This window comes from Eptesicus fuscus, chromosome 3, assembly GCF_027574615.1.
Source record: "Eptesicus fuscus isolate TK198812 chromosome 3, DD_ASM_mEF_20220401, whole genome shotgun sequence".
Classification (NCBI taxonomy): Eukaryota; Metazoa; Chordata; class Mammalia; order Chiroptera; family Vespertilionidae; genus Eptesicus; species Eptesicus fuscus.
This window is the reverse complement of record NC_072475.1, coordinates 80,656,079-80,671,143: the sequence shown is the minus strand read 5'-3', so window position 1 is coordinate 80,671,143 and position 15,065 is coordinate 80,656,079. Positions and strand designations below refer to the sequence as shown.

Genomic DNA, 15,065 nt, shown 5'->3' with positions numbered 1-15,065 from the left:
CCGACATCCCCCGAGGTGTCCCAGATTGCGAGAGGGTGCAGGCCAGGTTGAAGGACCCCACCGGTGCATGGATCCATGCACTGGGCCTCTAGTAAATAAATAAAATCCGAAGTCCGTTAAATTGAGTTTCATAAAATTGAGGGCTTACTGTACTTTCAAATCTGAAATCTAAACATTTAAATTCCACTGAAAGAATGGCCCTCGATTTTCTAATTTTTTGATATCTATAAAGATTTACAAATGGGGGAGGGAAGAAAAAGAGACTGCATTAAGAACAAAGTATTGCGTAAACTGTATTGGTTTATTTACAACTGTAATTTATAAACATTAACACAAACACCTTTACATTAATATTATGTAAAAAGTCCCATAGCTGAAATGGGGGGTGGGGGAATGAGACTTCAGGACATTTCTAAAGTGGGTGCCAAGAAAAGAAAAAAATGCAATATAACAGTTGTGGAGAGAGTTATAAATATCAATTATTGCACCAGGAACAATTTCATGCAAATGTCTTCAACCACTCAAGTAAACTTTTTATTTAATTAGAATAAAATATCAAAATACCATGACCTATGCTGCCTTTTATTCACTTGATTTCCATGAAGTAAATTAAAATTACTATCTGAAAACAGGATATGTCTAAATATTTCTTTTATCAACCCCTTAGAGATAATCCATTACACTTTAAAACATGGAAGATTGTTAGGATTTGCTATTTCCCAGATTTTACAAGAAGTTATTCCACGTCCTCAAATGTGTTCTTGGATTTCTCTTACCTAACATGTCTAATATGAACCTCTCAATAAGTTAAGTTGAGGAAGCTGTGAAATAAAGCAGATCACTTTACAGTTTTGTCATATTAAGAGAATAAAAATAGTTTCAAACCACTGGAATTTTTGTAAGACAAGACAAAAACCAAAGAAGAGAAATTTCAGAAAGTGATGATAAAAACAACTATAGTTTATACAGCTCTCTGATTATTTGGCTTTTATTTAAGTGGATATTTGTGGTCACAGACCATAATCTCACTGAGGATAAATCAGTGTGCTCAACACCTGTCTTAAATACCCTAAATCAAGTATTGCATTTGTAATAAAGACCAATGACATTTGTACAGATATAATTCTGTCCTCAAAATGTTAATTGTAATCTTAACATGCCTACCTACTTATATATATTGCTTTTAACTGCTCCATTGAAACCATTAGGATGAAGTTTAGTATCTGAAGCATCATGTTCAAATTATTAGCTAATGGTGCAAAGATGTTTGGAAACTGATGTTTCAACATTTCACTACCGGGACTGACTTTCTGAGTTGGCTGGAATCTTTATCCATTTCATTAAAAAGATAACACTTTTTAAGAACAGAAATGTCAAGCTAATTATTAAGCTATGTAATATTTTTTAGTTACTGATATTGCTCAGTGGGTAAAACCAAATTAGCAATTAACAGGCTCTCTTCAACTAATTCTATCTCTAGTTTTCAGTGAAGACATCGCAAATATATATATATATGTGTGTGTACGGTTGTTTTTAAATCTGAAAGTGATGCATGTTCCCTTAAAACAGCTCTTCAAAACAGAACTGCATTCTGCTCCCTTAGTTCATAAGGGCACAGGGTCAGTTACTTCAAAGTCACTTAATAACTGACTTTTGTAATTAATCATTTTACAAAGCCAAAAATGCAAAAGGAAAAATTTTAAAAATTAACTGTCCAGAGATTATAATAATTTAAACTTTTCAAATATCCCCATGAGCAAATGAAAGGTCTCCAGTTAGTATTCAGTCAAAAAAATGTCCATGTTTCTCTTGGTTGCCTTAATTTCTTTTGAAATACTTTTCTTTTATATTAACTTTCCAAAGCATCCAACACTTTCATGATCTGTTGTTTTATGGCTTTGGTAGCATCTCCTGCATTTGGAATCAAATACCTGTAGGGGAAAATATATACATATTAATACAGCGCTTTGTCTTCAGAACTCTGCTTCGATGTAACCTCCAATGGGAAGCTTTCCCTGACTTACAAAGCCAGCAGAAATGTCCTCCTACATACTCCCCAGAACTTATATTAACATATACTCAAAAGCGAAGCAGCAGCCCTGTAGGTTGCTTGTTGTAAAAAAAAAACAAAAAAACAACAACACCATATACTCAAAAGCATATTTGAAAGAAAATCTAAATGCAAAAGCAAGGTGATTTTTCATAGTGTACAGCAAGGTGGAATGAACTGCAGATCAGGAGTTAGAAGGTAGGTGTGAAGATGTGAAAGTCATGTAATCCCTCTTGGCTTCACATTTTTATTTATAAGATTAAATATGGTTTAGCTTCAAGATCAATGTGGTATATGGCCCTGTTAAATTGAGTTTCATAAAATTGAACTGTTTGTCACTGCTTCATAATGAGACAAGGAGGAGCTTATACCAGATTGCAAATTAACTACACCATTTGGTACACTGCTTAGTTCACTGACATTTAAAAAAAGTAAGAATTTGATGAAAGAAAATAAAAGCATTGACTTATATTCTAAAAAAACTTCTTATTTGATTGCAAACCAGCATTTAGTGCAACACTGGCACAGGTTAATCTTAAAGACACTTCTGTCAAAAAGTTTAATTAGTTATGGTACTTACTAAAATTATGGGCTGATGGCTAAAACACAGATGACTAAGAAAAAGACAGCAAAGAATATTAATGAAAGTGATTCACGTATCCTATTCCACCACCTCTTTCCCTAAACAGAGAAACAAACCATGTTTAATAATGAACTAATTCAATAATTTAGACAATATCATCCTAAGAAAATCTTACCTTTCAATTGCCAAGATTTCTATTCCTGAAGCACTGCTATTTCCATACTTGAAGGTAATTAGGTCAGGATGTTTCTTTTTGGATGTAATTTTAACCACAGAATTTAGTGCTTGTCGAGACTGTATATAAGCCAATCCTTTCCGTGAAAGAATCTCCCTTAGACAGTACATATGTGTTGCAGTAACCAACAGATGACTTGAGAGAAAAAGCATTAAAAAACAAAAAGAATGTTTTTAAAATGTCGTTTAAAATAGCTATTACTTCAGTAGCCCCAATTATAAAAAATGTTCAACTCCAGATGAAATTACTTTTGAGTTAAAAATACAAAGGTTCATTATAAACAAACTAGAGGCCCAGTGCACGAATTTGTGCACCTGTGGGGTCCAAGATTGCAAGAGGGTGCAGGCCAGGCCAAGGGACCCCACCGGTGCATGATCAGGGCTGGGGAGAGATGTGGGAGGTTGGCCAGCTGGGGAGGGTCCATGGGAGGGCTCCAGGGCATGTTCAGCCCGTCTCACTCAGTCCCAATCGGCCAGACCCCAGCAGCAAGCTAACCTATGAGTCGGAGCATCTGCCCCCTGGTGGTCAGTGCACATCATAGCAAGCGGTTGAGCAGCCTTAGTATACCATTAGCATATTATGCTTTGATTGAACGGACAACCAGACACTTAGCATATTAGGCTTTTATTATATACGACTAGAGGCCCAATGCACAAAATTTGTGCAAGGGGCTCGGTCCTCACAGCCCTGACTACCTCGGTCCTCACAGCCCTGTCTTCGTCCAGACAGTCGTCCAGAAGGTTGCCCGGATGGCTGTTCTGCTGTTCGGTCTAATTAGCATATTAGCTCTTTATTATATAGGACTAGAGGCCCGATGCATGAAACTTGTGCAAGGGGCTTGGCCCTTGCAGCTGCAGTGGTTTGCCTCAGCCCTCGCAGCTGTGGCAGCTTGCCTCAGCCCTCACAGCCCCGGCTTCATCCGGAAGGTTGTTCGGCTATCTGGTCTAATTAGCATATTATGCTTTTATTATTATAGATAAGCTACCTAATAAAAGCTTTAAATTTTCCCTTATGTCTTAACAGATAAACCTATGACTGTCTAAGAACAAAGGTATAATCCATATATATAAAAGCCTAAGCGACTGAATGACCTAACGACCGGTTGCTATGATGCACACTGACCACCAGGGGGCAGATGCTCAATCCAGGAGCTTCCCCCTGGTGGTCAGTGAGGTCCCACAGCCAACCTCCTGCAGCCGGCCAACCTCCTGCAGTCCCTCCCCTGGCCAGCCGGCCCTGATCTCCCCAATCGGGACTGGGCAAGACAGTCCCGATCGTTGGCCAGGCCAAGGGACCCCACCCGTGCATGAATTCGTGCACTGAGCCTCTAGTATTTTATAAAAAGTACAATACAATTAAAGTAATAGACTTAAAATAACAGATTTTTAGAATCTATTCTATATGGTATATAAAATATACTACCTTCCATACTTTTAACAGTATTGTCTATATTCACAAAGTATTCTCATTCAACATACCATAGCATATGCCCAATATTAAAGACCACTAAGCAATAGTTGGGCTGCCTTACATATTTTATAATATTCTGTAACTGTATCCTAAAGACAAAATGTGCACAGAATTAACATCCCCCACCTTGTGTCTTAGCTTTAATACAGTGATAATACTCATACACTTTTAGGTAATACAATAAGAAAAATACCAGAAAAGTCTAGACTGTGGGACATTCAGCCGAACAACAGGCCTAGACTCACAGGATTCATTAATAGTGAAGAAATGGGTGTGGAGTGTAGTACTTCGGGTGAGACTAAATAGATATAACATAAATACAGTGTGTGAACCCTGACTGGACCCTAGATCAGGAAGTAAAAACAAAGATTATAAAAGATACTTTGGGGGCACTATGAAAAATTTAAGTATATGGTCTGAATGTTGAATCATGCTAATTTTTACGATTTTTAAAGGTGATAACACTATTTGAGTTATGAGATTTTCTTGGGAGATTTATGCTGAAGTGTTTAGGGTTAAGTGTTATATCTAAGCTGCTTCTGAATGGCTTGATAAAAGGGAAATTCATATGTGCATATGTAGTATACATGTATGTATATACACACTCAAATAGAGATGGGATAGTGTGAAAAGAAGTTAAAAGCTGGTGAACCTAAGAGAGGTTTACAAAGGTGTTCAATGTAATGTTTCTTCAACATTTCTTGTTTAAATTTTTCAAAATAAAAAATTACATTAAAAATCTTTCTAAAAAAATCTTTCTAAAAATCGAGACATATATTATCAGAGGGAAATTATATCTTATTGTATTTGGATAAATAAAATTTCTTTTGTAGTTTGGTTTTATATTAACTTCCCTAAATTCAATTGTACTTCTGAAGAAGACATTTTTACAAGTACCTAGGAAACATGTGTCCATTTTCTTTCACTTCTTTACAAGGAAAATGATGCTTGATGTCTGGCTTGTTTATCCAAGTCTGAATATTTACAACCTCTTTTCTATCATCATCTGACATGGAAGAACTGTCAATTTCATCTATAAAGAATTTAAAGTGTTAAAAGTGGGCATTACCAATTTCAAAAATGATACATTTCTTAACAGCTTGAAAAACAATTTCAGTAGTACTTTGAAAAAACACACCAATCAATTCTTTTATTTTTATTTATTTCAGAGAGGAAGAGAGAGGGAGAGAAAGATAGAAACATCAATGATGAGAGAGGATCATTGATCGGCTGCCTCCTGCATGCCCCCTACTGGGGATTGAGCCCACAACCTGGGCATGTGCCCTTGGCCGTAATTGAACCCGGGACCCTTCAGTATGCAGGCCGATACTCTATCCACTGAGCCAAACCAGCTAGGACGTAATTCTAATGCTGCTACTATATTTCCTTATGCCACAAAAACTAATACAAAAATAATGTTATGAAAAATTGCTCTATATCAGTGGTTCTCAACCTTTCTAATGCCACGACCCTTTAATACAGTTCCTCATGTTGTGGTGACCCCCAACCATAAAGTTATTTTCGTTGCTACTTCCTAACTATAATTTTGCTACTGTTAATGAATCGTAAACACAGATATTTACATTATGATTCATAACAGTAGCAAAATTAGTTATGAAGTAGCAACGAAAATAATTTTATGGTTGGGGGTCACCACAACATGAGGAACTGTATTAAAGGGTTGCGGCATTAGAAAGGTTGAGAACCACTGCTCTATATGGTAAGAAAAAGTCAGGTGAAAATACTGAGAATGCACGTTTAAAGATTAAACTATCTAAGAAATTTAAACATTTTTATTTAGAGAGCAAAACTATGAAATCTGACTAGTCTGTAGAGAGATGGCTGAATTTTCCAACAATGGACACCTACTATTTTGAGGGCAAATACAGCAGAGTTCTTTTTCTCTTGCTGGTTCCAGATTTTAAGGAAAACAACAACAACAAATCCATCCTGGGATAGATAAGTAAAAATCTACATTTTTTCATGAGAGAAATAAAAAACATTCTAATTATTTTGTTCTTCTCATTTAAGAAAGAGAAATTACAGTCCCTAGGATTAATAATTATAAATGTTCTTCCCTTTGCTTTTTAAGAAATATTTCAAAATATTTATATCTATAAAAGCCTAAGTGACTGTTCGACTGGTAGCTATGACACGCACTGACCACCAGGGGGCAGATGCTCAATGCACAGGCATGGAAACATGAAACAGACTGATGAATCTCAGAAGGAAGGGGGAAAGGGGGAGGGGGAAGAGATTAACCAAAGATCTTATATTAACCTCATACTAGAGGTCCCGTGCACAGATTCATGCAGCAGTGGGGTCCGTCAGCCTGGCCTTTGGGGATCGGGACGAAACCGGCAGTCTGACATCCCCCAAGGGGTCCTGGGTTGCGAGAGGGTGCAGGCCATGCCAAGGGACCCCACTTGTGCACAAATCCATGCACCAGGCCTCTAGTAAAGATATAATGAAAAAAGGAAATCTCATATAGCTACATTCCTCTTCCCCAGTCACACTCCTCTTCCTTCCTAAGAAATAGTGATTATCTGAATTTAGTGTTACCAGTTCCATACTTTAACTATATTTGCATATAGTTATTCTTTAACTATATATAAATATCCCTAAATAATATAGAGTAGTATTTTGTATTTTAGGTAAAATTTATATAAGTAGACTATTCAATTGTATTCTTCTGTAATGGCTACCCCACTCCCAACATTATAAAATTTATCCATGTTGATACACATAGCTCTAGTTTTCTCATTTTCATTACTGTGCAGTTTTCCATAGTGTAAATATGTGTGTGTGATTTATGTAAATACACCATAATTTATTCATTCATTTGTTAATGGAAGGAGTTGAGATATTCAGGGAAAGATACATAACAGGATGATGGCAACAGAGAGGGTGGGGGGAAAAGGAGCAAAAGAAATAAATTAAAAATAGCAGGTAGAAAATTACATTTACTGCAATGCAAGTTTTCTGGAAGGTGATTTTGTAATATGAATTAAAATGTCAAATGTGATCCCTATAACCTAGCAATCTTACTGCTAAGAGTTTACCATCTGGATGTACTTGCAAAAGTTCATGTTCATATATGTATAAAAATATCCGTTTGTCATTTTAAACAGAAATAAAAATTAAAATGTCAATGGAAGAATATTGAATAAATAAATTATGGTATGTTCACATGATAGAAAAATAATTGAGGAGGTATACGGGCTGAGATGAAAAATATGCAACATGTATTACTAAGTGGAAAAGGCAAGATGAGATATGGAAGTGTTTTCATATTTTGTACATTTATGTACTGTTTTATTTTTTCTAACTTAATACACATATTAATATTAATTATGATTACTCAACCAGGATAATCTGGCAGTGGGATTATGAACCAAAGTAATAAATTCTTTTAAAAAATATAAAGACAACCAACCACACAGAGGATGACCAATTTCCCTTACACAATATCCCCATCTTGTGGCCCTTTAAAATATTGCCTCTAGTTTCAAAAGGTTCTTCAGATGTCTGTTTTGGAATTCCCTGAACTTTGGTCCCACAACTCTCCATCTCCTAGGTGGGTGAATCAGGGGTTTTAAATTCAATCCCATGGATTTAAATACTATTTGTACACTGATGATTCTGAAATTATCACCAACTTAGACTTGTCTCCTCGATTAAAGGTTCCTATATCAACCGGCTACGCAACATTTCACCTTGAATTTCTAATAGGCAGAACTTCAGATGTTTTAGACCAACTCTTAATAGAAAAAAAATCTTTAATCTCCTTTACAGAATCTCACTGTGAGATGGAAGACGCTGACGACGCCTTGCCATACTAGCAGTCAGCAGCTGTGCGTCGCTGCAGGTTGCTCAGGACCAAACCAGAGAGGGTCGGACTTGCATTATCACCATTTGTCCACCATCCAGAACTGAAATATCATTGCTGACATGTACACATAAGGAACTGTTTGACATTGAAATTGGGACTCAAAAGAACTGTTGGCCCAGAAAGAAACTCACTACAGACTGATTCATTTGCCTCTCAGCATAACCATTATTGCTTGTCTCATTATTGGTTCTTATAAGTGTATTTCTAGTATCACATGATCTCACTCATCTAGGGGAAATAATGAACAACATAAACTGATGAACAAAAACAGACCTGGAGACAGGGAAGCATCGATCAGACTGTCAAACCTCAGAGGGAAGGTAGGGGAGGGTGAGGAAAAGGGGGAGAGATCAACCAAAGGACTTGTGTGCATGCATATAAGCCTAACCAGTGGTCACAGACAACAGGGGAGTGGGGGCATGCGTGGGGAGGGGTTTGGGATGGGAATGGGGGGATGAGGACAAATATGTGATACCTTAATCAATAAAGAAATTTAAAAAAAAATCTGTGTCTTTTTTCTTTTTTAATATATTGTTATTGATTTCAGAGTGGAAAGGAGAGGGAGAGAGATAGAAACATCAATGATGAGAGACAATCATTGATCGGCTGCCTCCTGCACACCCCAAACAGGGGATAGAGCCCCCAACCTGGACATGGGCCCTGACCAGGAATTGAACCACTGAACCATGCCGGCTGGGTACTGTGTCTTTTTTTTTTTTAAGCAGTTGTCTGCTATTCCCAAAATAATCTTTATAATCACTCCTGGTGCCTGAGGAAAGAAGTCTATAAGTAAGTGTAGTACTCCACCTGTGTCGTACTCTTCTTCATCCCCAATGCTGAACACAGGTTTCACACCACGGTATGGCTTGCCCACTCTGTCACTGCTGCTCACATGCCTATATTCAAAGAATTTTAGAGAGGGGGGGAAATCATCACATAAGAAGTTATTAAAGATTTTAACCAAGTATCATTTGACTATTCAAACAAATGTAAATGTTCTTTGCCCACGTACAACCCAGTTTTAGGATAGCTATGTTAAGGAAATTGGAACAAGATAAGGAAATATGTTAGCAAAAGTGGCAAAAGGACTTGGTGGCTGAAGATTTTCAAATCTGTAAATATTAAATTTGAAGCAATTTTAATATTCATATTAAAACCAAGGCTTAGCCCAGCCAGAGTGGCTCAGTTGGCTGGGCATTGTCCTATGCACCGAAAGGTTGTTGGCTCAATTCTCAGTCAGGACACATACCTGGGTTGTGGCACTTACGTAAGGCAACTAATTGATGTTCTCTCTCACATCGATATTTCTTTCTCTCCCCCTCCCTCTCTCTAAGCATGTCCTCGGGTGAAGATAAAAAAACAACAATGCTTAGATCTGTGTGGCCTTCGAGAAGTTACTAAACCTCTCTGTGATTCTGTTTCCTCATCTGTAAAATGATGATAACATCTACCCTTCATGGTTATAAGAATTAAACCACTTAATATCATATATACTGATTTCAGAGAGGGAGAGAGAAAGATAGAAACATCAATGATGAGAATCATTGATCAGCTGCCTTCTGTACGCCCCACACTGGGGATCGAGCCCGCAACCCAGGAATGTGTCCTGACCAGGAATCGAACCGTGTCCTCCTGGTTCATAGGTCGACACTCAACCACTGAGCCACGCTTTACATATTTTGTAAAGCTCTCAGAACAATGTCTGGTATATAGCAAGTGCAACATACATGTTTGTTAGACAATATAGATTATGGAACCAAACATTCAAATTCTAGGAGTGCTTAAAGTTCTCATAGGGGTGTGCAAGTGTCTTAAGGTTTTCCCCCCCATTTTTTGTTATTGTTACTTTAATTCTAATAGAAACTAAGATTCTACTTCTTATACATAAATTAAGTAAGCCATGAAAATCAATCTGCCTTTCTTCTTTAAGTGAAAGAAGCCTAAACAACATGTAAACTCAAAATTGGTTAGTTCTGCCAGAAGTATGACCTCTTTTTTAATATAAAAATTTAACCTCATTACTTTGCAGATAATCTCAAATGAACCAAGAAGTAAAATTAAAGTATTTCACAAAATACTGTATGTTTCTGGGGAATAAGCATTTTATTATTTGTAGGATAAAGTATGAAGAGAGTCCAAAGTGGGGAAAAAATCAAGTTACACTATCTTTACTTAGCTTTAGAATTCATTTTTTCCACAAGATGGATATCAAACCTGTATTTTAAATACTTTTCTAATACATTTCATCAATAAAAATCTTATCACAACCTAATTTTGTTGAAGGACTTAAATCTTTACTTCTTCAAAACAACTTTCTTCAACAGAAAATCAATTTGAGTTGAGTGTATAACCAGACATTCTTTGGGAATTATAAGTTCGGTTAATCACTACATAGCTTACATTTGATTACATTAAAATCATAAAATAATTTTGAGTTTATGTTAAAATAAATCTAATGTAAAATTATCCTGAAAATTACCAAACTATTCTCATTAGATAAAAATTCAAAAACCTATGAAACTCAGATTCAACTTTCTTACAAAAGGCAAAGACAAAGATAATATAGCTTTACCTAAGAATACTTTAGTGCCATACTATCTAATAAAAGCCCAGCGACCAAACAGTGGAATGACCAGAACGACTGGTCGACCAGGCACGATGATGCACACTGACCACCAGGGGGCAGACGCTCAACGCAGGAGGTGCCCCCTGATGGTCAGTGTGCTCCCACAGTGGGAGCGCCGCTCGACTGACTGGGGTGAGCGGCTGGCTGCTCTTGCAGTGGGAGCAGCCACTTAGAGGGCGGGTCCACAGCCCCTTGGCTGACCAGGCTGAGCAGTGCTCCCACAGTGGGCCAATCCCCGCAGGCCACGCCCTCCACCAGTGCATGAATCCCATGCACTGGGCCTTTAGTCTAGATTGTAAAATTATATGAGATTTAAATTATTGCTTCTCTCCTGATATTAAAACATAACTAAACTGCCTGCTACAACATAGAAAGTAATAAAGGTAACGTTTATAGTGAATACTTGAATCAGAAACCAAGTATCTGAAGAGACAAATAGAAAAAAAATACAATGGAGTTTTTTTTTTGTTTTTTTTTTTAATTTCTTTATTGATTAAGGTGTCACATATTTGTCCTCATCCCCCCATTCCCATCGCCCCCCCTCCCCACGCATGCCCCAACCCCCTGTTGAACTTAACCGTTGGATAGGCTCATATGCATGCACACAAGTCCTTTGGTTGAACTCTCCCCCTCCCCCCACCCTCCCCTATCTTCCCTCTGAGGCCCGATAGTCCGTTCGATGCCTCCTTGCTTCTGGTTCTGTTCTTGTTCCTCAGTCTATGTTGTTCATCATTTCCCCTAGATGAGCGAGATCATGTGTCACTAGATATATACTTATGAGAACTGAATGTGAGACGAGCAATAATAGTTATGCTGACAGGCAGATGGATCAGTCTGTAGTGAGTTTCTTTCTGGACCAACAGTTCTTTTGGGACCCAATTTCAATGTCCACCAGTTCCTTATGTGTACATGTCAGCACTGACCCCTCAGCTCTGGATGGTGGACAAATGGTGGTAACGGAGGTCCGACTCCCTCTGGTTTGGTCTCGGCCGGACCCAGGGGCACGGCTTCACCCAGACTAAGGGGCACGTGGCCTCACCCGGATCTAGGGACACATGGTCTCACCCGGACCCAGGGACGCTTGGCCTCTCCCAGACCCAGGGGCACATGGCCTCACCCGGGCCTAGGTGCACGAGGCCTCACCCTGATCCAGGGACACATGGTCTCGCCCGGACCCAGGGGTGCGTGGCCTCCCTCAGACCCAGGGGCACGTGGCCTCACCTGGACCTAGGTGCACGAGGCCTCACCCGGATCCAGGGACACATGGTCTCACCAGGACCCAGGTGTGCTTGGCCTCCCCCAGACCCAGGGGCACGTGGCCTCACCCGGGCCTAGGTGCATGAGGCCTCACCCGGATCTAGGGACACATGGTCTCACCTGGACCCAGGGACGCTTGGCCTCTCCCAGACCCAGGGGCACGTGGCCTCACCCGGACCTAGGTGCACGAGGCCCCACCCGGATCCAGGGACACATGGTCTCGCCCGGACCCAGGGGTGCGTGGCCTCTCTCAGACCCAGGGGCACGTGGCCTCACCTGGACCTAGGTGCACGAGGCCTCACCCGGATCCAGGGACACATGGTCTCACCCGGACCCAGGTGCGCTTGGCCTCCCCCAGACCCAGGGGCACGTGGCCTCACCCGGGCCTAGGTGCATGAGGCCTCACCCGGATCCAGGGACACATGGTCTCACCCGGACCCAGGGACGCTTGGCCTCTCCCAGACCCAGGGGCACGTGGCCTCACCCGGGCCTAGGTGCACGAGGCCTCACCCGGATCCAGGGACACATGGTCTCACCCGGACCCAGGGACGCTTGGCCTCTCCCAGACCCAGGGGCACGTGGCCTCACCCGGGCCTAGGTGCACGAGGCCTCACCCCGATCCAGGGACTCATGGTCTCGCCCGGACCCAGGGGTGCGTGGCCTCTCCCAGACCCAGGGGCATGTGGCCTCACCTGGACCTAGGTGCACGAGGCCTCACCCAGATCCAGGGACACATGGTCTCACCCGGACCCAGGGGCGCTTGGCCTCTCCCAGACCCAGGGGCACGTGGCCTCACCCGGGCCTAGGTGCACGAGGCCTCACCCCGATCCAGGGACTCATGGTCTCGCCCGGACCCAGGGGTGCGTGGCCTCTCCCAGACCCAGGGGCATGTGGCCTCACCTGGACCTAGGTGCACGAGGCCTCACCCAGATCCAGGGACACATGGTCTCACCCGGAGCCAGGGGCGCTTGGCCTCTCCCAGACCCAGGGGCACGTGGCCTCACCCGGGTCTAGGTGCACGAGGCCTCACCCGGATCCAGGGACACATGGTCTCACCCGGACCCTGGGACGCCTGGCCTCTCCCAGACCCAGGGGCATGTGTCCTCACCCGGGCCTAGGCGCACGAGGCCTCACCCGGATCCAGGGACACACGGTCTCACCCGGACCCAGGGACGCGTGGCCTCTCCCAGGCCCAGGGGCACGTGGCCTCACCTGGACCTAGGTGCACGAGGCCTCCCCCGGATCCAGGGACACATGGTCTCACCCGGACCCAGGGGCGCTTGGCCTCTCCCAGACCCAGGGGCACTTGGCCTCACCCGGACCCGGAATCCGGCCTCACCTGGACCCAGGGGCACGCAGCCCCACCCAGACCCAGGGACGCGAGGCCCCACCCATACCCAGAGGCGCGCGACCACTCCCGAGCCCAGAGGCGCGCAACCCCACCTGCACCCGGGTCCCAGCGGGGCCCCGTCCTCCCGATCCCAATTCCCGAAGGTCAACCGCCCCCCAGCAACCCCCCCAGCCATCCTGCCACAGCTCCAGGACGGCCGCCGCAGAACTCGTCGGGCGGCTGCTCGGCGAAGCTCCGGTGCGCCCGGTGCGTGGCGGCGGGCCGGTCCGGTGTCGCCGCGCCGGCCCCTGGGTCCGCAGCGGCGGCCAGTCGCCGAGCATGCGGACCCGGCCGCCCCCGGGGCACCGAGATTCCTGAAGGACTCGGAGGCCAGCAAGCGTGGAGTCCCCCACCCCACGTCTCACAGGGGCCCGTCTGTCCTTGCTCGGCAGCCAGTGGAGCCGCCCCCTCAGCCAGAGACCGCCGGGGTGACCGCGCCGAGCACGCTCCAGGTCGTCACTGCGTCGCCCGAGCCGCAGTTCCCAAAGTGTGGTCCTTGGGTCATCTGCATCAGCATCATCCCGCATACCCCTCTTTTATTCTAGCTGCAGAGCATCCACTCAGCCAGCCCTACGGTGGTCTTGGGTGGTGTCTGCTCCGCTCTCCCGTCGCAGCCTCAAAGTTGTTGTGGCAGGCAACATCGAGGCCTCCGCCCTATGCCTCCATCCCAGTCCTCCCTTGTATAGTTAAGTCTTGATTGTTGCTGGTGCCACCGGAAGGGCTCTCTTTGTCTATAAAGGAAGAGTTGCTGTGCAGGACACACTCCTATGGGCCGGGTCTTGGTGCAGCAAGGCTTTGGCGCTCACTGAATCTGCCTGTTGGATGTGTCCCTTATGCGCGTGGTTGAAGTCTGGTGTCATTTCCCACAGACCACCAGATGCCCTCGTTTCTGGGTCCCCAATGGGGCGTAGATCAGCCACTGCCTTAGGCACTCAGCAGGGATTACAGCAAAAACTGTAGTTTCCTCCTCCTGTCTGAGTGGCCCTGGAGCAGTCCGACTAGAACAGCAGTTCATCTGGTCCGCTGCCAGAGGGCAAGCCACCCACATGCATAAGCCGTTGCTTGGAGCGTAGGTGCGCCTGCAAGACTTGCGGGGCGGGTCTTCAAAACGTGCGGGGCAGGTCCCAGGGCGGGGCGGGTCTCAGGGTGGGGCGGGTCCCAGGGTGGGGCGGGGTCTCAGGGCGCCAACAGGCCATGGTGCGGCGAGCCGCAATGTCTGCGAGTCTGCTCCTTCTGCCTTCCAAGTTTCTAAGTCCCTTCGTTCCGCGCTCTAGCGCAGCAAACACTGATTGCTGGGCGCACCTCCGCAAGAGTCCCGCCTCTCCCCGCAGGCATCTGGGTCTCCCGCGGGTCCCCAGAAGCTGGATTTCAGGGTGATGGAGAGCTAATCTCCCCTAGGTTTGGAACAAAAGCCCCTTTCCCCCGCCACCAGCCCGACCCACGCGCCTCCGCACCTCGTCCCCTCCGATTTCGCTGGTTTCCTCTTCCCTCTTAGCTGTAAATCTGCCATTCAGCCATCTCTCCTGTAGTTCTGGGCTGCAGACGCTCCTTCCTCCAGTCGC

At 43.8% G+C, this 15,065-nt stretch overlaps 1 protein-coding gene across 4 annotated transcripts in view; it reads right to left on the bottom strand.

Moving 5' to 3' along the window:
• Positions 1-282: 282 nt before the first annotated feature.
• Positions 283-15,065, bottom strand: part of TBC1D23 (TBC1 domain family member 23) — an 80,501-nt gene continuing 65,718 nt past the window's right edge. For 3 of the 4 annotated variants that reach the window (XM_054714034.1, XM_054714033.1, XM_054714035.1), the window contains 4 exons: positions 9,038-9,126; positions 5,236-5,371; positions 2,809-3,003; positions 283-1,931 (listed from right to left, as the gene is read on the bottom strand). In XM_054714034.1, the coding sequence (XP_054570009.1) occupies positions 1,850-1,931; positions 2,809-3,003; positions 5,236-5,371; positions 9,038-9,126 (502 nt within the window). In that variant the 3' untranslated portion in view covers positions 283-1,849. Of the gene's footprint in view, positions 1,932-2,808; positions 3,004-5,235; positions 5,372-9,037; positions 9,127-15,065 lie in introns of those variants that run through there. The other variant, XM_054714036.1, reaches the window with a different exon arrangement.